This window comes from Aphelocoma coerulescens, chromosome 9 (genome assembly GCF_041296385.1).
Source record: "Aphelocoma coerulescens isolate FSJ_1873_10779 chromosome 9, UR_Acoe_1.0, whole genome shotgun sequence".
In the NCBI taxonomy this organism is placed as follows: Eukaryota; Metazoa; Chordata; class Aves; order Passeriformes; family Corvidae; genus Aphelocoma; species Aphelocoma coerulescens.
The window spans coordinates 22,697,691-22,720,614 of record NC_091023.1 but is presented as its reverse complement, the minus strand read 5'-3'; the positions used below and the strand labels follow the sequence as shown (position 1 = coordinate 22,720,614).

General features: G+C 41.7%; 1 protein-coding gene across 1 annotated transcript; it reads left to right on the top strand.

The window, feature by feature from the left end:
• Positions 1 to 1,819: 1,819 nt before the first annotated feature.
• SKIL (SKI like proto-oncogene) lies at positions 1,820 to 20,927 on the top strand. Its single transcript, XM_069024347.1, has 7 exons — positions 1,820 to 1,933; positions 2,849 to 4,766; positions 9,583 to 9,680; positions 11,065 to 11,306; positions 11,512 to 11,753; positions 12,764 to 12,988; positions 15,765 to 20,927. Exons 2-7 carry the CDS (start codon positions 3,660 to 3,662, stop codon positions 15,924 to 15,926), a joined length of 2,076 nt encoding a protein of 691 aa, XP_068880448.1. The 5' UTR covers positions 1,820 to 1,933; positions 2,849 to 3,659; the 3' UTR covers positions 15,927 to 20,927.
• The last annotated feature ends 1,997 nt before the right edge of the window (positions 20,928 to 22,924 follow it).

Sequence of the window (22,924 nt, the reverse complement as noted above, 5' to 3'; positions counted from 1 at the left end):
GCCTACATATGTTGTCTTCCTCACAGACATCGATCAGTCCAGCTCTGATGTTAGACACCTTGCATTTTCTTCAGTAAATTCAAAAGGGATTATGACACAGTGCATTTCACTGATTGGTATTTGAAGAGATTTTTTTTTTTTTAATCAGGTCCTGAGGCCCAAGAGGGTGAAGCAGAAAGGAATGTCTAGAATGCCTAGATAATTCCTTCACAGGTCCATGTCTTTCAGAATTAGCTCCAAAAGCTGGGGGATTCAGAAGTCTTGTTTTACTCTGCCATATTGTGGCTTTTAAGCAGACCTTTGTATCTGCTCAATAAATAAGTACCCGGTGTTAGTATCCTTCACAAATGTGTTTGCTTTTTTATGAACCCCTGATGGCTTGGGTTGGAAGGGTCCTTAAAGATCACTCAGCTCCAAAGATATTGTAGATATTGTTGCAGGTACCGCAATTTATGAGGTGGTTTAAGTGCGAGTTAAGTGGTGACTCGTGAAGCAGCTTTGCAGTGATGCTCAAGAGTCTCTCCATCAGCGAGCCCGGCCAGCCCAGAGGAAATCTGAGCATATCAAAGGTGCGAAGTCAAGGATTAAAGAGCACCAAAAGCCTCTCTCAGCTGATCAGCAGCGAGGCAGGTTTTGTGCCTGTGCCATAATCCTCCTGGGACGGCATTAGGGAATAGCGCGGAGGGGATCTCGCCGGCCGCGGGCAGCGCTGGCCGGTGCTAAGCGGTGCCTGGTGGTTGTACAACTGCCCTATTTTCATGTGCTGTGCTTTTGTACTCGCATCAAAATATGTAACTGTGTGGGATGAAAGGAAACGGCAAATTGGATTGCGCCGTAATCCCAGCTGAAGCGCTATCTTCACAAAGATGTAAACTGAAAAGCTTTGGGCTTCTTGCAGGCAGAAGAAACTTGTAATACATGAACAAGTTGTACAGCGACTAAGCTGTCCCTGAAGAGCATCTTCCCCGCCTCTCCGGGGTTTGATCATTTCCCAAAACATCTCCTGCGCTTCAGCATCTCCTACGAGCCCGTGGCTGGAGGGAGCGGTCTGTGGCACTGCTTCGGGGACAGACACCATCACAGTCACCCGCCTTCCCCGCGCCTCCCCGTCCCCAGCAGTGGGGTGTCAGAACACAGCCCACCCTTGGGACAGTCCTCGCTGGGGGTCACTGAGAGACCCTTGCTGAGGGACCCTCTTTGAGGGACAGTCCTCAAGGACTCTCACTGAGGGACCATCCTTGAGCGACCTTCTTTGAGGGACAGTCGCTGAGGGACCTTCTTTGAGGGAGCCTCGCTGGGGTACAGGCACTCAGAGACAGTCACGGAGAGCCCCTCGCTGGCGGCCTCTGCCCGCCACCGCGCCTCAGGGGAGCGACACGCCCGACAGCTCCCCGACAGCGCCCCGGCCTCCTCCCGCCGGGCTTTTCCTCTTCTGCCATGGCCGCTCTCCCTCCCTCCCACCCCAGCTGCCGCTCCGTCCCCGTCCCTCAGCCGGCCCCTGTCGGGCGCTGACGGGGGAACGGCGGCGGGGCGGCGCGGCGCCGGATCTGACCCGGGCGGGCTGAGGGGACGCCGGGCAAAAAAACCCCACTTTCCCATGTATATTCACTTTTTAATGTATATTATATATTTCTCTTAATTTTATTTTTTATTTATCTTCCTGCGCTTTCCGCGCGGGCGTGGGGGTGGGGGGGAAGAGACCGGCCGGGTTTCCTGGCGCTGAGGCGGCGGCGCCGGGCGGGGGAGGGGCGGGCGGGCGCTCCCGCCGCTGCCCCAGACAGTGGGCGGGGCCGGCGCGCGCCGCCGGCGGGTTCGTGCCCGCGCGCCGCCGCCGCCGCCGCCGTCTCGGTCTCCGCAGTGAGGTCACGGGTGGGCGGTGCGAGCGCGGCGCCTGTTCCGCTCCCCGCGGCCGCCCGAGCCCCCGCGGCGCCGGGTGAGCTGCCGGGGAACTTACCGGGAACGGCGGGGAGCGGGGCGGCGGAGCCGTGGGGGAAGGGCGGGAGCGCCCGCGGGGGATGGGAGGGAGCGGCGGCTGCGGGGAGGCGGCGCGGGGGCGGGGGGGAGAGGGGGAGCGGGGTACCGGGGATGGGAGGGAGGGAGGGACAGGGGGGCGACGGAGCGGCGCGGTACGGCTGGGGACAGCGGGGAGCCGGGCAGGGCGGAGGGGCAAGCCCGGCGGCGGGAGGGGGAAGGGCCGAGCCGAGCCCGGAGCGGTGCCGGCGGGGCCGGGGTGAGTCACGGCGCGGGAGGGAGCGGCGGGATGCGGCGTCCCGGGAGGGGCTGCGGGGCGAGGGGTCGGTGCCCGACATGGGGGGGCCGGTGCCCGGCCCGCGGCTCGCCGGAGCGCCCGTCCTGTCGGGCGTACACGCCGGCAGAGCCGCTCCGGACCGCCCCCTCCCCCGCCGGTATCGCCCATCGGTCGGAGGCTCGTCCCGATGTTCCGCGAGTTATTGGGAAACGCACCCTGCCTCTGGCAGGGAATCCCAGAATTGTTTGGGTTGGAAGGGGCCTTAAAGCTCATCTCCTTCCAACCCCCCTGCCATGGGCAGGGACACCTTCCACTAGACCAGGTTGCTCCAAGCCCCGTCCAGCCTGGCCTTGGACACTTCCAGGGATGGGGCAGACACAGCTTCCCTGGGTAACCTGTGCCAGTGCCTCACTGCTCTCACAGAGAATAATTTCTTCCTTGTATGAAATCTAAACCTTCCCTCTCTCAGCTTAAAGCCATTCCCCCTTGTCTTGTCACTCTATGCCCTTGTCAAAAGTCGCTTTCCAGCTCTCTTGAAGCCCCTTTAGGTACAGAGCAAACTCTGGGATTGCTTGTGATCGGCCTCTCTCTCTTTCACAGGTTATCAGGAAAGACTGGCAGAACTCTGTACTAGCACACGGCATGAATTCAGCCCATGGCCTGGATCTCACCTCTATTACTAATAACTCGGGCTGGGAAAATTCTGACACACGCCAGTGACATCTGGGCAAAAGGTGACTCTCTAGGGACGTTTAGTTTTTGCCGTCGATCTGGATCAGCCTTTCATTTGAGGATTTATTTGTGAGCTGCCATAGTAGCTGTCATGGTGGTGGTGAAATCATAAAGCTGGCAGCACAATAAAGCAAGCCCTTAAGATTGTGTTTGATCTCTGGGGGCTGAAAGTGCTGAATAAAATTTTCACACAACTTAAACTACGTTTTGGATCAGTTGCGTTAAGATTGACATTCTTCAAACTGAGCCCATTTTTCTATTTTAATATTTAAATAGAGACTTATTTGAAAAGACAGTATATTTTTTAAAGGAAAAAAAAGATTGAGGATGAACATGCATCATTTTTTACTAAATTGCTGGACAAGACTACTGTGTAAAATAGTGGGTAGGGTATGAAGAAAACCTTTTGTATACATACTGCATTAGGGTTTTTATATTATAAAATTTAACAAATAACTAAGAAGATTGTGTAACCTCTCCATTAGTAATTTTATGGTATTACATGCAAAATGGGTTACAGTTTTTACTGTTGGATGCTGAAGAAGTAATATTTCGGTGAAAGGAGTGTGCAGCTTAGTGTACCTGAGGTAATTCAAGATCACGAGAAACTATTTTTTATATGAACAAGCAAGAAAATGCACATTCAGGACTGACTCAATTCAAGTTCTAGTGTTTAGCAATGGAAAGCCCACAGATAAACTTCCCTCTCGGTCTGGTTTCAGACCAAAAAAGGAGCAGGATCCAAGAGGATGGGAGTCCTCCATTGAAAAAAGCAATGACAGAAATGCATGTAAATAACAAAGTACAGGTTGTAATAAATAAATTGCCAACAATAAAGAAGGAAAACTTGGATGACTATGACGAAACTCCGGTGGAGGCTGATGCGGAAACTGCCAAGCCAAACAGTGCTTCAGTATCTGAGCCTTTGAGTTTAAATCCAGGTTTGAAACACACGCTGGCACAATTCCACCTAAGCAGCCAGAGTTCGCTGGGTGGACCCGCAGCTTTTTCAGCTCGCTATTCCCAGGAAAGCATGTCACCCACTGTCTTCCTGCCTCTCCCATCACCACAAATACTCTCTGGTCCGCTGCTCATCCCTCCAGACAGCTCTACAGAACTCACCCAGACCCTGCTGGAGGGGGAATCCATCTCTTGTTTTAAAGTCGGAGGAGAAAAAAGACTTTGCCTGCCTCAAGTGTTGAATTCGGTCCTCCGAGACTTTTCCTTGCAGCAGATCAACACGGTGTGTGATGAACTCTATATCTACTGCTCAAGGTGCACTTCTGACCAGCTTCACATTCTGAAGGTTTTGGGAATTCTTCCATTCAACGCTCCGTCCTGTGGGCTCATTACGCTGACAGATGCTCAGAGACTATGCAATGCTTTACTGCGCCCTCGCACTTTCCCCCAAAGTGGCAGTTTCCTCCCTGGTAAGAACACCTTGGCCCAGCTGAAAGAGACTGGCAGTGCCTTTGAAGTAGAGCATGAGTGCTTGGGCAAGTGCCAGGGGTTGTTTGCACCTCAGTTCTACCTTGCCCCGGATGACCCGTGTATCCAGTGCTTGGAATGCTATGGGATGTTCTCGCCCCAGACCTTTGTGATGCATTCACACAGATCCCCAGACAAGAGGACCTGCCACTGGGGGTTTGAGTCGGCCAAGTGGCACTGCTACCTGCACATTAACCAAAAATACCTGGGCACATCAGAGGAGAGAGAGTTGAAGCATCTCTTGGAGGAAATGAAGGAGAAATTCAGCGAGAAAAATCAGAAAAGAACTCGGTCCAAAGTAAGTTCACCTGGTGGTGTAAAACTCCCAGATCTCTTTCTGCTCACACATAAATACTTGTTTTAGAAGCGTGTTACTTGGCTTTTCTAAGTGGGAATACTTGTCACATCAAGCCTAAGTTAAATTTGTGAGAGCTTCACCATGGAAATAACATTTCTCATTAAAAGGGGTGGCAATTTCTTTCCTCTTTGGGCTGCAAGTAACCATTCAAGCTGGCTTGGCTCAGTTGGTTCTTGTTCTGTCCTAAGGTATACAGCCTCTGGAAAATTCAGGCTATTGTGGAAATTTTCATTCTCCCATTTGACCTTTGAGTAGGTTTATGCGGCGTGTGTGCTGCAGCAGCTGAGCAAAGCAGAAGGGAGCTTGAAAATCAAGTATTACAAATGAATTCTTTATTTGTACTCCAGCATGCACACGTGGGCTGGATGGCAACCTGGCTTGCTGGCCACCCATCTCATGACTTATGTGCAGGGTAATGGTGCTTTGCTAAATGGCTATTTAGAAGCCCAAAGTCTGCTTGTTCAGCAAGAGCTTTCTGTTTAAACCACTTGTGCAGTGAAATATGCCAAAAAGAGGGGGTTTTAAGCAGCCCAAGTAATGAGCTGTAGGCCGGTATCTTGACAATAGTTAATAATAGACATCTTATTTTTTCCTAAAATACTGCTGTAAGTCTGTGCTGTGGTTCCAAAATACAGAGCTTATTTGTCCCTTGGAGTGCTTCTACTTTAAATAATAGGACAAGCAGCAGAGAAACATTAATATGATAGATATTCCCATTCATAGAAGGCACAGTTTCGGGGTGTAATTTAAACTTTAAGAGGTTTTTAAGGGTTTCTGCCCCATGACTTTTTTCTTTTGAGTGTATTCGGTGTTTCTGTGTCTGTTTGAGGGCTGCTGGTTTGGTGATAAATCCATGTTGCCTGTTGGATGTTTTGCAGTGGATTTCAAAATAGCAGCAAGAGCAGTGCAGATGGTTGAGCCCAAAAAGGGGTGCTATGAGCTGACACCTTTCAGCACAAATTTCTGAAAAGTTGGTGTTGCAGGAAGGCTGACTGTAGTAACAGGTATTGTTACAGTGGTGCCAGTCTGCAGGAAGAGATTTTAACAGCAGATTCCCATGGAAGTCTGCAGTATGGCATGCTTCCACATGCTGAATTATTTGAAGATGCAGTCGCCTAGCAAAAAGACTTTGCTTTTCAACTGATAAAGACATGTCAGTCTTTATTCTTGCAATGCCAGTGTGGGAAATGAGCTACAGCATGGTGGATGCATCAGTGGAAATAGCCTTCCATATTCACACCTATAAATGCTGCTTCCCTTTCCACAGCAGCAAATTTCAGACAATGAGATCTTTCAGTTTCATGTGCAAAGATGAAAAAAACGCACCTGAAATTAACAGTGGCAGTAATTTGGACTGGACTGGTGCAAATGAAATACTGAAACTCTCTGCAGTCTTCCGTAGCAGACCTGTGTAGTTCTTTCTTACAAAGCAACATACAACGAGTGAGAAGCTGTGAAAACATGAACAAAATACAGTGGTGGGGGAGGTTTGGGGATTTTTTTCCATCTTGTGGATATTCATCTGGGAAGTACAAAAGATTACAAGAGTATAAGAGGGCAGTTTCCCTGTCCTTGTCCTGGGGAAGCTTAGGCTGCTTCAGCTGTCTTTTCATAGAATTACAGAATGGTTTGGATTAGAAGGGACCTTAAAGATCATCTCATTCCACCCTCTGCCGTGGGCAGGGACACCTTCCACTAGACCAGATTGCTCACAGCTCCATCTGACCTGACCTTGAACACCTCCAGGGATGGAGCAGCCACAACTTCTTTTCCTCATTTCAGTGTTGTGGGAGAGGTATCAGGTACAACACTTAGACATTCCCTTTCCTCACACTCCCAGGGGAATTTATTTGCAGGATGTTCCATTCGCTGTTCTCTCACCTCCTCAGCACCTTTGCTGAGTCAGTCCTCAGAAGTGTTGACACATCTTTGTGGTTATCTTGGAGGGCCCAGGAAGAACAGTTGCCCTTGGCTAGGTCTTTCCCCATCCAGTAATAATGAATTACTTATGTCCCATAGTCTTTGGAGCATCCTAGTTCCCGTGCCTTGTCTTTCTCCTTAGCATTTCACTCTGAGTTTATTCACCTCACAGTGCAAATACACTTTTGTTTCAGTATTTTAAGAGCAAAGTACTCTTGAGATTAATTCCTTTCTGTTCTTTGTGCTAATAAGAGAGCTGTAAGCTGTGTGCTTGATTGTCATCATTTTCTGTGGAGTTCTAGACTGCAGTGCAACATCCACCTGCTCTTCATGGAACAGCTGTCACTGAGTCTCTGCTGATTCCTGCACTGACAGATCCTTGTTCCCTTTGACTTTGCGACAGTTTCTCATAATCTCTGCACTAAAACTTTGTCTTGCTTCTCAGACTGATTCCTTGAGCTGGTCACAGTGCGTGGGGGAAAGCTCACAGCATGTAGGGGGGGTTAACATTTCTTCTGAGGGTTTTATAAATTCAGTCTCTGCTAAAGCTACTGCCTTAATGATTACACTGAAACCATTACTTCCTATGTATTTTCTCCTTAAAGAGCAGCTTTGTCCAACTAGCTTAGAAGAAAAATAAGGCATTTTCATGTAAACCTTTTAAACAGTTAGAGTAGAAGTAATTCAATTCAACTTATTGTGTTTAGAGAATTATTTAAGAGCATCTAAAATAAACAAATTGTTGGGTAATTAAATACACATATATGTATATTTGGAAGTAGATACCTTGTTTCATTTACCTGGATGGTGAGGGAAGAATCCTGTTAGAAAAAGACTTCATGTTTATTTATGTAACATTTCATTTTCTTTCCTAAGTAAAAATTTGATTGCAAGATTGCAGAAATTCATTTGCAAGATGCATACTAATAGGTAGACAATAAATTCAGTTTCCATTTACAATAGGTAAAAAAAAAAAAGCAAAAATCTGACCTAGTAATTTGAAAATGGAGATGACCTGGTAATTTCACATGTAAATATATAAGCATGTTAAAATGTGAGTCCTAAAATATGGACAAATGTGGTCTGAAGCTAAAATCAGATCACTGCATACTAGCTGCAGTATAAGTAGATTATCTGTGATTATTTAAATTATTAGAATGATCTGAATAAGTAGAAAAAACTTGACGAGTGTCAGGATGAGGCCATTTTTCTAGAGATTATTCAAATCTTTATTATTTAAAGCCTTATGAATTTACAACTCCAGAGCTTCTCTTCCTTGTGCCCTCCGTCCCGTTCTGTCTGTGTTGGAAGTGATTTGAGGAACTGTAGGGGTGGGGTTAAATTTCAGTTTCGTTGTGAGAGCTGAGTTTCGTGGGCTGGAAGTTTTGGTCAGAATGGGGTGGGTGGGGTTTGGTCCGTGCCAGGGTGGGGTGGTGTTGGATTGTGCAGACCATGGCACAGGTCACACCGGTGTCACTGGGGGCCTCTGTCTGCCAGCGATGAAGTTCTCCAAAAGTTTATTCCAGGGTGTGTAAATATAAACTTTCCTGATAATATAGCACATAAGAAGTTGTGAAGATGTTAGAACACTACATGAAGGTTTCAGTACAGGATTATTTAACTTTTTTAGCTTTATAGGCTGTTTTTTAATTGAGCAGCTTGTCAAGGTACTGGGTCTGGCTGGAATGGTGTTGACTTTCTTTGTAGGAGCCTGTATGATGCTGTGCTTTGGATTGGTGGCTAAAACTGTGGGTAGCACACCAGTGTTCTGGCTGTTGCAATAAAAACTGGGATTTTTGAGGAGGAGAAAGAGGGTTTGACATCCAAGGTGGAGGTTGTTTGGAGGCTGGCTGGGCAGTTGTATGAGGGAGGGACTGAGCCGTGTTCTTTGCTTCACTTGTATTTTTCTCTTTCCTTCACCTCTTAAGCCAACTTTATCCAGGGGCTTTCTTGGTCTTGTCCCTTCAATCCCGTGGGAATGGTGCTGAGGGAGCGGCTCTGTGGGTGCTTGGAAGCTGCCTGGGGTCAGCCAACCACACCCTACCCAAAACCCCACATCCCAAGACTGTTCTAATACAGTGAAATTATGAATCAATTTCTTAGCTATGAGACTATTGTAAATTCATGATGAGACACCTTTCACTTGAAATTAAGAGTAACTTTGGAGGGGAGCACAAAGCATCACCAGGAATTTTGAGTAAAGAGTAATTTCAAAAATATTTCTTGAGACACACATAACAAGAATTGCTTTCCAAATGCAAAATACACAGAAGTTTTTAAGATCATATATTCTGATGCACCTAGGTTAATTTTGTTTGCCACTGCAAAGGGAATGGCATTGTCATGTTACTGGGAGCAGCTTTGACTGCTGCTGTAATAAAAATTTGTGATGACTAAAGAAAGTTCTGTCCCTGGAACACCAGCACACTGTTCCATTTAATTTTGAAATAAAGTATCCAGCAGGTGCTTACTTTACATAGACACGTTATTACAAAAGGTTCCTACAACCTTTTGGGAATCCTAGGTCCTGCTTTCTGTTTCTCCCAAGCTTGTTTAGCAGAGTTCTGGAAACTCAGCAGAGCTTTTAGGTAGGTCTGTCAAGAGATTTGCTTTTAATTTCATTGCTATTTTGCCCATTATGGTAAATTTGAGACCAAAGAAAATTCTGTGGCTTACATCACCCTGCATCTCTGCCAAAGACACCCCATTTCCCAGTACCCATTTCTCTGCTGTGGCTGTATTAATGGTGTAAATGCCATTTCTGTGAGGAGTGGGTATGAAAATGTAAATAACCAGTATCCATGTTTCAATTAGCAATTTATTTTCTTTCCTTTAGGCAGAGCCACAGCAGAACCTGGAATTATCGCAGTGGTATCCAGTTATAAAGCAAGAAGCAGACACTGATCCTCAACCACCTTCCTTTTTCCATCCCAGGTAACTGAGTTTGTTATGTAGAACTATAAGCACTATTAAGTATTTAAATACTTTTGGCCATTTAGGGATAATTCAAACTTAAAAAAATGTATTTGCAACCTGAACTGTTAGGAAAGCTCTTAAGGTATCACACAGAAATTATTTAACCCTAAATTTTTATGCATTTCTTAGTATAAATACTAATGAACTGCTTATGAGTGTTTTTTTGGGATAGGACTCAAGCTGTGACCTGTGGGTGTTCTTCTGCAGGCAATACAAATGAAATGTAATTAAAACTTCCCCTTTCTTAGTAGAAATGACAGAGGTAATTTTTGATCTCTCATATTGTATGCAATGCATGCATGTGGAAAGCTGCATAGGGCCTACTTACCATGAGGGCAACTTAATTTCCTTCCAGAAAAGACTTCAAGAGGTGTTTGAAGGCTTTCTTCCACAGTGGAACAAGAGCTGCAGCTGAATTGTCTGCAGTCTGGTTTCCTGGTTTTAGAAACCAAGTGCATTTCCTTGACTTACCCAGTTTGTCACCTGCATCAGCAAGGGAAACAGTGTTTCATGATGTTCCTCTTGCCCTCACTCCTTGTGGTTACACAGGTCCCGAATTTGGGTCAGAGCAGACCCTTTTTGGTGTACACACATCACACTGGTTCCCACACAAACAAGGGAGTGGAGGAACTTCTGTGATGGGCCCTCACGTTCTGTTTCTGCTGGTACTTTCCATCAGAACCAGGAGAAAGGGAAGTGTTGAAGACAGCAATTGAACTCCAGTGACACTGGTGATCCTGGCACTGACCTGAACACACCTGGGGCTCTCTTCCCTCCCTGTTAGGCTTAGTGGTGAGGTTAGGGTGGGACACAGGGATGCTCCCAGGAGTCCAGGAGCTGTGAAAATCCAAATGGGCAGCTCAGTGTACGTGGGAAAGAATGTCCAACACTGGTCTCAGACATGCCCCAGGACTGTCTGAACACAGCTTTGCTGCTTAAATGAGGAGCTCATTCCCACTTCACTGAGCACTTCCCTGTCCTCCATTGCTAATATCAGGGTTATGAAAATGCTGGAGAGTGTGGATTCAGTGACATTCTAATTTCACTCTTTGCATTTAAATGAAGTCTTCGTATGATTTTCTGTAATTTTTTTTAATCAGCCATGTTTGGAGAATCCACTTGTTGATAGCCTCAAAACCTTATCTAGATAATCTACTCAGTAAAGATGAAGTGTGTCATTAGGCTTTCCTTTTGCATAAGAAAAATTTAAAAAGGACGTGCTTATTTTTCATTGATGCTTTCACAGTTTGAACTCATGTAAAATTAAACTGACTGCTCTCAACCAGCCATCATTTATTATGTCTTACCTTTCACTATGAATTTTACTCTTCTGCTCTTTCAGTTACTACCTTTATATGTGTGATAAAGTGGTTGCCCCGAATGTCTCTCTTGCATCTCAATATAAGGATGTTGCAAAAGCAACAGTAAAAGCTTCAGAAGTTAATAAATCCTCACCTGGGCAGTCAGAGAAGAAGCTCAGTAGTGGAAAGCACAAAAAAGCTGCCTCCTATCCGGAGCTTTCTCTTGAAGAACAGGAAAAAATTGACTTGAAAACTGGTGTGGAGCAACCCCATAAACGTTTAGGTGAGTAGTGAAAAAAATGTTAAAGTCTTTGATTTTTATACCAGAGAATTTTGGAAAGCTTACCACTGAGCTAGAATTTTGTGATGTCACTTCAGATTTCCAAAAATTCCTTTCACCTTTATATAATTTCAGTTTTCTTTGCATTTTTTTTCACTCTGGAAATTGAACTTTTTGTGATTATTGTTCTCTGTTCTTTTCTGTGTAGATCCTCCTGCGTCAACTCGTTCTGCGAGAGGTGGAAAATCTGAGCGTGTTTCTTCCAAAATCACCAGAGACTCTGGCCGTGGTGAGGGAGGTGCTGATGCACGAACCTTGTCCCCCACCCTCATGAAAGACATCAGCTGTGAGGATGACAAGGGAAGGATCATGGAAGAAGTAATGAAAACCTACATCAAGCAGCAGGAAAAACTAAACACGATTTTGCGGAGGAAACAGCAGCTCCAAATGGTACAGTGGCAGCTGAGTGCATTTCCCCTTGGACAGCAGGGAACTGATGTGGGCTTGCTGGCTCCACAGTCATGGATTGCATTCATTTAGAAACGCCAAAGCACACAGATCATTTTTCCCTCAGCTTAAATCCAGACACCAAATCTTCAATATCCCTTATGCTCGTGAGCTTTGAGCCCACTAATAATTGGTGTCTCTTCAGTTTGCAGCTGCCAGGTCCATGCAGCTCCTGCTTTTGCTGTATCCTCTGAAATTTCTGGTTTCAGGTTTTTAAAGATGCAGATATCAGTATTCTAGCAATGGTTTTATTGCTGCCCTGTATAAAAAAGAACATCACCTTCCTATTCCCATTTGCAAAGGCTTGCTTTTAGGGATTTTATTTTTAGTCTTTTCTTTAATAATGGATGATTTTAGAGGCTGGTGTTCATTTGTGACATTTCTGTTTTCTGAATTCAGTTAAATACTGTCTTTGCTTCTTGCATTCGTGGAACAGACCTAATATTTTAACGTATTTTATTTAATTTAAATGCTAATCTCAGAATCTAGGAGCTCAGGTAGGGCCCTAGAGCTGCTACTTTAAAATTGTTCTGCTATTGGAGGTAAAGCTTGTGGATAAGTTTAAAAAAATTATGAGTTTAAAAATACCAAAATGTCAGTGGACAATGCAATCAAACACTTCATTTTGTTTCTTGATGCTACACTTCTTGCATCTTCGAAGTATATTTTAGTGAATCAGCGCTGTTGCTTCCTGAGGTTCACTGCTAGAAGTACAAATTTGTTTCTAGAAGCTCCATGTACTTAGAAGTATAAGTAATTTCTTAAAAATTAGATGCATGTTACAGAATTCCTGTCATTGATAAGCAGATAAATACCATTATCAGGCTGTTGTTATTGGTAGATACAAATGGTCTTTTTGGCCTCACTGGTTCCAGATACACTTTTAAATTCAGGCTTTTTTACTTTTCTGGTGTTAGAAGGAAGGAGTATGTGATCTTGATCTTTCTTTACAGGAAGTGGAAATGTTAAGCAACTCTAAAGCTATGAAGGAGCTGACTGAAGAGCAGCAGAATTTGCAAAAAGAGCTCGAATGTTTGCAAGCAGAACATGCACAAAGAATGGAGGAATTTTATTTTGAGCAGAGAGACTTGGAGAAGAAACTGGACCAAGTGATGAAGCAAAAATGTAGCTGTGACTCCAATTTGGAAAAAGACAAAGAAGCTGAATATGCAGCACAGGTGAGAAGGGAAGGTTTATTTCAAACAAAACATATTTAGTGTAGCAGGAAATCGTGCAGTTGTGGTTCAGCTACCTTAAGGCTTCATTTTCTCTGCATGTCCTGGCACCACAGACAAATACCAAAATAGGTCAGTGACAGCAATATTTATTTCCCTGTTCCTTGATTGAAACTGAGGTTGAATGTAACTTACGGAAACATAGGATGTTATTGATGAAATATTAAACTTAAACATGAGGTCTGTTACATCCTCATCTAAAACAAATTCCATTTTTAATATATGTGGGCTTGCCCATGATATAGACTTAAACATTATCATTATTTTATGTAAAAAAGAAATAAAATTCAAACCTCTGAACCATCTTTTTGTCACATTATCAGCATACCTTGCTGCTCTTGAGGTTCCTTGGTGGTAGAACCTTCTGCACTATCTGATGAGCCCCTTCTGGGCTCTACCAAAGCATTTGGCCAAGAGTTTTCTTGGAAATGAAAATCATATTAGTGTCTCTCATTCTTGCCTCTTGGATTCATATGTCAAAACCTATGGAGCTGTTTTTTCCTCTCCTTTTAGCTTTTACAATTGCTTCTTTTATGTTGGAGATTATTCCAATGGGAAAAAGTAAAGTTATTGCCAAAGGGAACCTTGGAATGCCCCTTTTAAAAATCAGCTGTAGTTATGATGAAATTTTTTATTTTGCACTATATCACAGAAAACTAGTCTAAACAGACTCAAAGTGAACAAAATCCAGAACTTGAGCTCAGTAAAGCTCCATGGTCCTTTGTTCACGCCTGTGTCTATGTCCTGTTCTTACTGACTCAAACTGAGAAACAGGCAGGACTTGAGAGACAGGTTTTGGTATTTTTGGTGAGTAGGGCAGAGACTCGCATCGTAAATCCCTCTCATGAATTTAATTTCATGACATCCCACTCCACTGATTCCTGGCCTTTGCTGCCAGAAATAATCCTCTCTGACTAAGGCCTGATTTACTAAACATCTGGTACAAGCCCTATTAGTGCAAGTAACAACGTGTTCTAATTTATGGAGATCATCATGTATAGCACGTTTTATAGGGCTTGTGCAGCTTGCTTCCTTTGGAGGGTGAAAACTGTGGATTGTTCCCCAAGGAGATTGGTTGTGTGTTTCTTTTGAAGTTAGACTTTGAAAACTAAATACATTCCTTGTGTAAAAGTTTACTCTGTCATTACCTCTGTGGTAGATCTGTTCACAACGTATAATTTAAACCTTTTTTTCCATTTATCACATCTTGCAGTAGATTCTGGGTTCAGGAAGCACCAGAGTTAAACAGGGGTCTTGGGAACAGGGAACTTCCCCAAACTGTGATACAGCATTTTAAAAAAGCCTCAATCTGATGTGCTCTTGAAGTAGTTGCCCAGGCTGCCTTTTCTGAGAACTGTGGACTGGGAGGAACTCTCCTTGTGCATTAAACAGAATTAATAGTTTGGTATTTGCAACTTGCTTAAAAGTCTCTTCTCCTTTCTAGCACTGGCACTGTCTTCTCCCCCTTTTTGACTTCTTTATTGAAATGGTTGCTTCACCCTGTCAATCACAGTAGGGCAGAATAACCAGTACTGGAGCCTTTCCTTAGAGCCAGAGAAGAAAACTCAGCCAGAGACATGCTGCAGCATGCAGGCAGTGGGCACTCTTGCTCTGCAGCACTTCACTGCAGCACTTGTGCAGTCAGGGCTTGCATTGACAGCCTGTCGCTGCCTAAGAACTGCTGAAGAATTTCTGGTTATAGAATTGGAGATGAAATGTGGTGTTTCTCTAAAATCAGCACAGCCATTCCTTCTCCCAGTACATTCTGTAGCAGTTGGTGAACACCAGTAATACCCTGTATGTTCCTGCTCTTTCATTCTCATGAACTGTCTTCCTGTTTTTCAGTGAGATGGATGCTTAGTGATGATGCAGATCAGGTAGATACCTATCATTATAAAGGCAGATAGTGTCTTTTAGATGGAGTGAGGTCTTTTAGTAAGAAAAGACCTCATAAATCCATGGGAGAGAAGATAACTGGTGTCCAGTCTCCTCCCTGCTTTACTGCTGGTAGTATACTAGAAGCAATAAGTAACTTTCCCATACTTGAGAAGATGTTTCCAGATGCCACTGTAAATAATTTTGGTGACATTCTAGCAAGTTTGTACCTTGCTGTATTCCAAAGAGGAAAAGAATACCTAATTTCCATGGTTAAACAAAATATTTCAAAAAAATGTTTGTGTGGATTCAGGTTTATATTTGAACACACACACAGATGGTTATGTTCAAGATCTTCTGAATGTTTCATTTATACTAAGGAGTATCAGAACACAGTGTTGGTGGTTTTGTTTCTTCTAGAAGTGCATTCAGGCTTTGAAATAAAGAAGTAATATTTTGTCAGGTAAGAGAAATGAACCTGGGAAATGAAAAAATGCAGTTTATTCTGGGATTTGTGACACATTCAATGCAGACTTCATCACAATCTTCTCAACAGATTCTGTGTGTTATTGGCAGTCTGGTGTGACAGTTCGTATAACTACAACTTACATGCATTTAAAAGTTAGATTTTCTCGTTTTTTAAATTATAGTATGATGTGTATGCAACTTTGCACATTGACATTGTTTGCTAATGGTGTAATAGGTAAGTGCATAATTCTTGATAACTGCATAATTCTGGTGGACTGAAATACTTGGATGCATGGAGTGGCCATCTGTGACCTCTTGATGTTATAAGTAAGTTTGCAAAAATTTACTCTGCCTCTCTGTCTCTCCTGTTTCACAGCTGGCAGAGTTGAGGCAGAGGTTGGATCATGCAGAGGCAGATAGACAAGAGCTCCAGGACGAACTGAGACAGGAACGAGAGGCCCGGGAAAAGTTAGAGCTGATGATAAAAGAATTGAAGCTACAGATCCTGAAATCTTCAAAAAATGGGAAAGGAAAATAGAAATTGGAAGAGGAAGCACAGCTGCGTCCTTCAAACAGGGTGTTTTGGTTTTAATGATTGTGAATAATTTTTGTGTGCTGAAAAAAAGTGTTCTCTATGGATTTCTATTTCCCAGACAGGTCCAGGTGAAGATATACATAGATATAAATAAATAGAGATAGATAGACATTTTTAGATTTTCCTAACCAATGAAAATCTGCATTGATTTGTACTGGTGTTTTTCTCAAACAGTGAAAAATACAAAACTCTTGATATAGAGTGACCAGTTTCTGTCTATTTCTAATGCAGTCTTAAGGACTCTACACCTTTTAACATTGTCTGTTAAAACATGTGAGTATCTTTATTTTGCTATCAATTGCACATCCAGTTGTAAAAGTACATTAAAAACATCCTGAATTCTTCAAGGTCTAAAATAGTTTGGGTTTCAGTGAGAATTAAATGTTCTCAAACTGAGGAAAGTAAAGGCAGCTTTTTGTCTGTATGGTAGAGCTCAAAATTGCCACGACTGATTGATGATTGAGCATCAAAAGTGATTTACCAGCATGAGTTTTTCCCATAATTTCATTGTGTGAAGTCAGCTGATCTTTTCAGTATTGTCTGTTTAACAACTCATTATCAATCTAAGGAATGCTAGAACCAGCACTTGCTTGCTCTGCTGGAAGAAGAAGTTTTGGTTTGGGTTTTTTTTTTTTTTTGGTGAATTAAAAAATTTGCAATTACAGTGGAATCTTGGGAAGTTAAAAACACACAAGTTCTCTTCTGTTTTTTTCTCTGTAGTACGTATGAAAGAAACACGAATAAAAGGCTTAAAGGTGGGGCTTTTCCTTCTAGAAACTGAGAAAGCATGACTTAACTGTTTTTCAGATATTAATGCTTTCAAGAAAAATAATATTTATTAAGAAATATGTGTTAATTTCTTTAGTACCCTAAGCCTCCACACTTTGAGCTTCTTGCCAACTTGTGGTTTTTTCTTTCATTACATAGAACAGGCCTTAACTGACATTGTGATCATAGCTTAAAATGTAAAATTCTGAGATATAGCACTTTGAAAACTCATTTTGATAGTCTCTGTATTTGGCATGGTAGGGTTACCATGAATTAAGAAAATACAGCATGTTTGTTAAGCTATAACATTGGGAAATGTGTAATTGTACAGAATTACTGTTTTATGTATATATATGATGTTTGAGTACTTCTGAAGTCTGGTTCCTAGTGGGTTAAATGCATGGCTACAAAGTTGGATGAAGAAAAACTTCTTTGCACTTCTCTCCAAAAAGTTGGATACAGCTGGCAGATGTCAGCTGATCATGTCAGTGATAGGAATATTTTAGTAATTCCAGTATTTCACTACATAATTTTAACTTGTGCTTTTAGTTTCTGGTTTTGAGGTACTTAAGTTTAATATTCTCTTAATAATTCAGTTAATTTTGGATGAAACCACTAGTAAAAACCTACATTGAATTGTTTTTCCCCTTAACTTGTAAAACTGAAAACTCTTGTTCTTTTTTGTTTCTCTTTTGGTGGTATAACAAGACTGAATATCACAGAGAAGGATAAAATTGCACATATCTTTAAATTGAATGAGAAATTAGGTGGTAAATCAAATGTCACAGAGTCATAGGATGATTTTTTTAATAACTGTACAATTTTGTTTGTGAACTCTGTCGTATTTACACTGACAAGCAAAGCAGGTTAGATTAAAAAAATGATTTTTTTTTTTTTTTGTCAGTGTTGAGAATCATAGAATGGTTTGGGTTGGAAAGGATCTTAAAGATCATCTACTTCCACCTCCTGCCAGAAAAGAAGACCAGGATTATATTTTCCTCTTCTTCAGCTCCCATCTCCAAATTTTTGCTTTAAAAAAAAATAAAAATAAAAAACAAACTAAAAAGGAAGAGGCCTGTCTTTGCAGCTTAGTTTGGAGGGAAAGGTGCTGACTAAATGGTTCTGGTTACCTGTGCACCACTTGCTTTAAAAACACCGTGAATGTTTTGTTGTCCAGCCACCAGACCCGTGGGTACAGGGAGAGGTAGGCAGGGGTATTGCTAGAGGTGTGATGGTTGGGGAACAGAGCTTGAGGTTGTCCAATGTGATTGGATCCGGTGTTGGATGAGCTGGGAAACTGGGAAGTTCCACCTGGGTGCTGCTGAAGGATGGAGAGAGTCCGTTTGTGTTGCTTCTCAGTGTTTTGAGGCAGGCTCGGGCTGTCAGTGTGGGAAAGGCCACAGCTCGTTCTCACAGCTGCAGTGACTGATGCACCACAGTATTTATAGCTTAGCTGTTGGATGTTTGGAATCCTCCTGGGATTATTGTGTTAGTAGGATAGTGAATATTCCGTTGCCATTCAGGTCTTGTCTGTGTTCTGTGACTTCTGCTCAGATGTCTCCCTTGGCCAGGTTGTTCAGCAGTGGCAGTGGAGGGCTGGTGTAGCCCAGGTTCCTGTGCCTCAGCCAGCACTTGGGTCACTGCTGGAGGCTCTTAAAATGCTGGTGGCTGTCCTTTGTACCAATGTTTTCACTGTTGCAAGAACTCCAGCAGCCATAGGAAGTTTTACCAATTCCAGTTGCAGATAAGGCCTCATAATCGTTTTCGAACATCTGGCTGATGAAGCTAATGGAACATTTATTATAATGACCTTAAAAGTAGCTTTGTAAATATTCCATTTAGTTAATATAAAGTTAGAATGCATTTTAAATTATTGTAATCCTCTTAAAATTCTTAAATACTACTTTCAGGCTCTTGACGTAACATAAACAATTTTCATATGTGTAGACTTAATTTTATACTGATTTTAAGTAATAATGTATACATAAATGTGCCATAGCCCTTTGTGTGCTCACAGTCTTTGAAAGACAGTTTTTTAGTAAATTGTAAATAATGCTCTTAAGTTCTAGAACAAATATATGTTGACCTTGTTTTCGCTACCGTATCCTAATTATCGAATGGTTCATTTTACAGCCTGACATAGGAACTTGGAATGCACACTTGAGGGCCCTCACTTAAGTGCACACTTAATGGTAGAGACTGAATCAGTCATTAGGTCTTTGCTTTTAGTCATAGCTTGCTCATTTTATGTATTGTTATTTGGTTTTGCCTTAGTCATTGCTTGCTGATCTTTTCAGGCAAGAAGTAATTTTCCCAGATAGTTGTGACATGAAGCCTGTAGAACAAAGTCCTAAAATTGTCTATAATTTGAAAGTTGCTTTATTAAGCACGTACACCAAGATGGAAGTTGCCTAGTGCACCTTTTGGAATCAGTAGGATTCAAGGTGGATACCTAATCTGCTCCTATACTTTTTTAAAAGAGAACTTTAACATGCTTTGTATACTTTAATCAATAAAATATAAGAGCTTAGAGAGTAAAACTCTTGTAATTTTGGCAGTCTGGAAACACCCTCACTCTCAGTGTAATCAGGTGTCCCTCAACGAAAGAGATTTTTATCTAAATCTCCAAACTTAGTTAAGTCTGTGTTTTAATTTTAGTAAAGCATATCGTTCAGTTTGAGTATTTAGATGAATGTAGTTATGTTTCACACTTAAACTAATTTTATTCTATATTTAATATATTGATAGCTTAGGTGTAAAACCATCTGTACATAGTAAAGGCATAATGCAATTAGTGATGTAGGAAAAGTTGGAGCATAAAGCTACTGGTGGCCTGAAAAGAAATATGTCTTGGCCCTTATTTTAGAAGTCACAATGTTTTATTCATACATTCTTGTTTTGTATTGGGGGAGGGGATAGCTAGAATGTGTTATGAAATTTTTGGAAACCTTCCTAGCATTAGTTGGGAAGTTGGCCTTGAAATGCTGTCATGGTCAGCTTCCTAGAATTCACTTGTTTGTAGAATATATATTTTGATTGTCAGTAAAGATAACAACTTTGTATTTTTTCTGCACTTAATTCGTGTAATTAATCCATACAACAGAGTTTTCTATAACATGGTGAAGTCGACAAAAGACGTAATTTCTCCTACCTATTAATCTGTGCTTGCAATATTTCGGTAATTTTATTTAAGCCATCAATAGTAAGCAGCAGAAAGCTGCAAATTTCAGTTTTGTTTTTGCTCATTACATTTGTAGTGTGAGTGTTCATTGGTTTTCTTTACAGAAAGCTTGTAGAATTTTCTATTTGCTGCATATACCTATTTAAAAAATACAGTCATTTTTTAGCTTTTGTGGAAGCAGTTATTGCTTACAAATTGCACGATGATTTTATAGTGTGTCTCCATTACTTAGCAAATTGTTCTTTTCAGGGTTAGTGGTTCAGTTGGAAAATGCTTGAAAAACGAGCTCTAAGCACTTCATCAAGCACAGCAAACACGGTATAAAATTTTGCTATTTGAAAATTATTAAGTGTAACGATACCAATTGAATTTTTTTTCTTCTAAGAGATACCTCACTTAAAGGAAAGCACAGCTGTACTGTATTTAAACGAATTCTAGGAAATAATAAAAAGTTGGTCTGAAATATTTCGTTGCCATCACGTTGCTTTCTGTGATTGACAGAACGTTTTTTGTGTTTTCATCCTCACTCTCTGAAGTATTTATTGCTGTTGACATGCCAGTATAATTCTCTCAAATGACAGAAAGTAGCTGCAAAACAACTGAGTCCGTGTTAGCTCAAGGCAACAGGTTGAATGACTACTCTGAAACCATAGGAAAAACCTGTGAAAAACGATCAGTGCATTCAACAATTTTTAATACTTTGCCAATGATGTACAGTCTTACTGTCAGCATTGCTGTGGTTGCATTACATGACACACAAAACTGTCCTCTACCTCACGTGAGATTTAACAGATATTTTATATGGTTTTAGTAAACAAGATGCATCTATCTGGTCACTTAGTTTACAAATTTTGAATTATATTTATTGCAACATGACATACTGTGCTCTTAGCTTATACCTCAATTGTATTTTGTGCTGTTATCCATTTCCATGCCTTGTAAATACCTGTATAGATCGTGGATTCAAAAACAAATAAAGAACTGTAATGTCAGAACACTTGTCTCTGTCGTATTTTTGAACACTGACTTCTAAACTTGGCTCTTGGAAGGTGTTTAACTCGGGTCTTTTCTGAGGAGCCTTCCTTGCTTTGATTACAGTAAATTAAAATCTGATTACACTGAAACTTGTTAGCAGAGCTCCCACAGCCTGCAGCAGGTCCCCAGTTCTCTAAAGAGTATTTTAAGCTAAATCTACAAGATCAAAGCCTTCCCTCCCCATGGATCCACTTTCTAAAGCTCTTATGATTCTGTAAAGGTATTGGCACCAAGCTTTCTATGTATCTTGGCATAAATTTGGTGTTTATACCTGAAAATAGAACTCCTTGCATACTTGGCAAGTTCTCTGGTGCCCAGCTTTGTTGCTACTTGACTGCTCAAGCAATGTGTGAGTTGTTCACAGCTCTCTTCCATAACTCAATAATAAATGAGATTAAAAACACGCATTGCCCGATAAAATACTGAGATTTATACAAAGTTAAAATCAGAAATGAGAATTTTACTGTATTTGCTGAAAAAATAGTTATTTCTGATGGCAAGTGACTCTCAGGAGTTCTTAGTTTTTGTAAACCATGTGGTCATATTATCTTAACATTTTCGTGTATCATCAAGGAGCTTAAATAGCAGAAAAGTCAGAGTAGGAGAGGGAAGGAACAACAGAGGAGAAAAGAGGGAGCAGCTCCTCTAAACTGCATGTTCTACAGTAATTTATTTACATTGAGTTTCCATCACTTAAAACAATAAACTGCTTTCTGTTGGTCACTTAACCTCCCCTATATTGTAGTAAAATATAACTCTTGCTACTAATTATATTTTGGAGATTTTCTGGGGCATTTTATTCATACTGCGAGGTTTTTCTTGGCAGGTAAGAAAGCACCTGCATATCCACTCCCTTTGCTATTTTTTCTTCCCCTCAAATCAGTACAAAAATACTTTGTCATTGTATTAAGGAGCTGCTCTCCCATATAGGAAATCCTGATGGTGTTTCAGATAGTTGCAAACCCTTAATGCTACCATGTGCTTGCCTGTATTTTGCAGATAAAAAGAGAAAGGAGCAGTATGAACCAGGATAAAGATGACAATGATCAGCTCAGCCTTCAGTATAGAACAGAATTAAGAACTGACTGTACCACTTAAATTTGTTCATTTCTGCATCCCATTGTGCTTTTTCATACTGCTGTATTTCCAAACAGGGAAGAAACCAACAGGCTGAAAATGTAAAGAAAAAGTTCAAGGTGAGTCATGTGGATGAGAAAGCCATGGGGTTGTTGATAGCTTGGGTAGCTATGACTAATTGCAATGCCTGTCTTTTGTCAGAGGGAACAATGAGGATCAAGGAAAAACTCTGACAGTGAAGGGTAAAAAGATTGATTTTTAAGGAGTTCACACTGTTGCTGGAATAAATGCCTGTGTAGCACTCACTTTTTAAAAGGCAGCTTTTAAGACTATTGCCCAAAATGTATCAGCTTATTTGGCATATAGCTGGCAAGTCATTCCTTATTTTACTGATCATGTAAATCATTGTCCACTTGTCTCATACCAACTTACATTCACTTAACTGTTGGTGGTGTGATTTACAACACTGACAAAGTAGTAAATGTCTCCTGTCTCTCTTGACATTGATGAAATAATTCACACTGTGCCCTGTGGGCACCAGCTCGAGTTCTCTTGAATAGTGCTGGTTACCAAAACGTCAGATTTACTCCTTGCTCCTGCATACTCCTTGATAAAAACATTTGTTAAAGATAACATGAAGATTTTGTGGTTAAGGAAACCAAACATTAAAAAATGAATTATGGAAGGATGTGCAACATTGTGCATTAGGATGTGCATGCACTATCACTGTGTAAAATGATCCCAAACTGCAGCTTTGGGATGAAATTCGTCATCTTTTGAATTCAGAAGGTGACATGTGATCTGTCCAATGCCATTGCTCAGTCCAAGAAGTGCAACAACACTAGTTTCACCCCAGAGATAACAAGTTTATCTCCTGAAT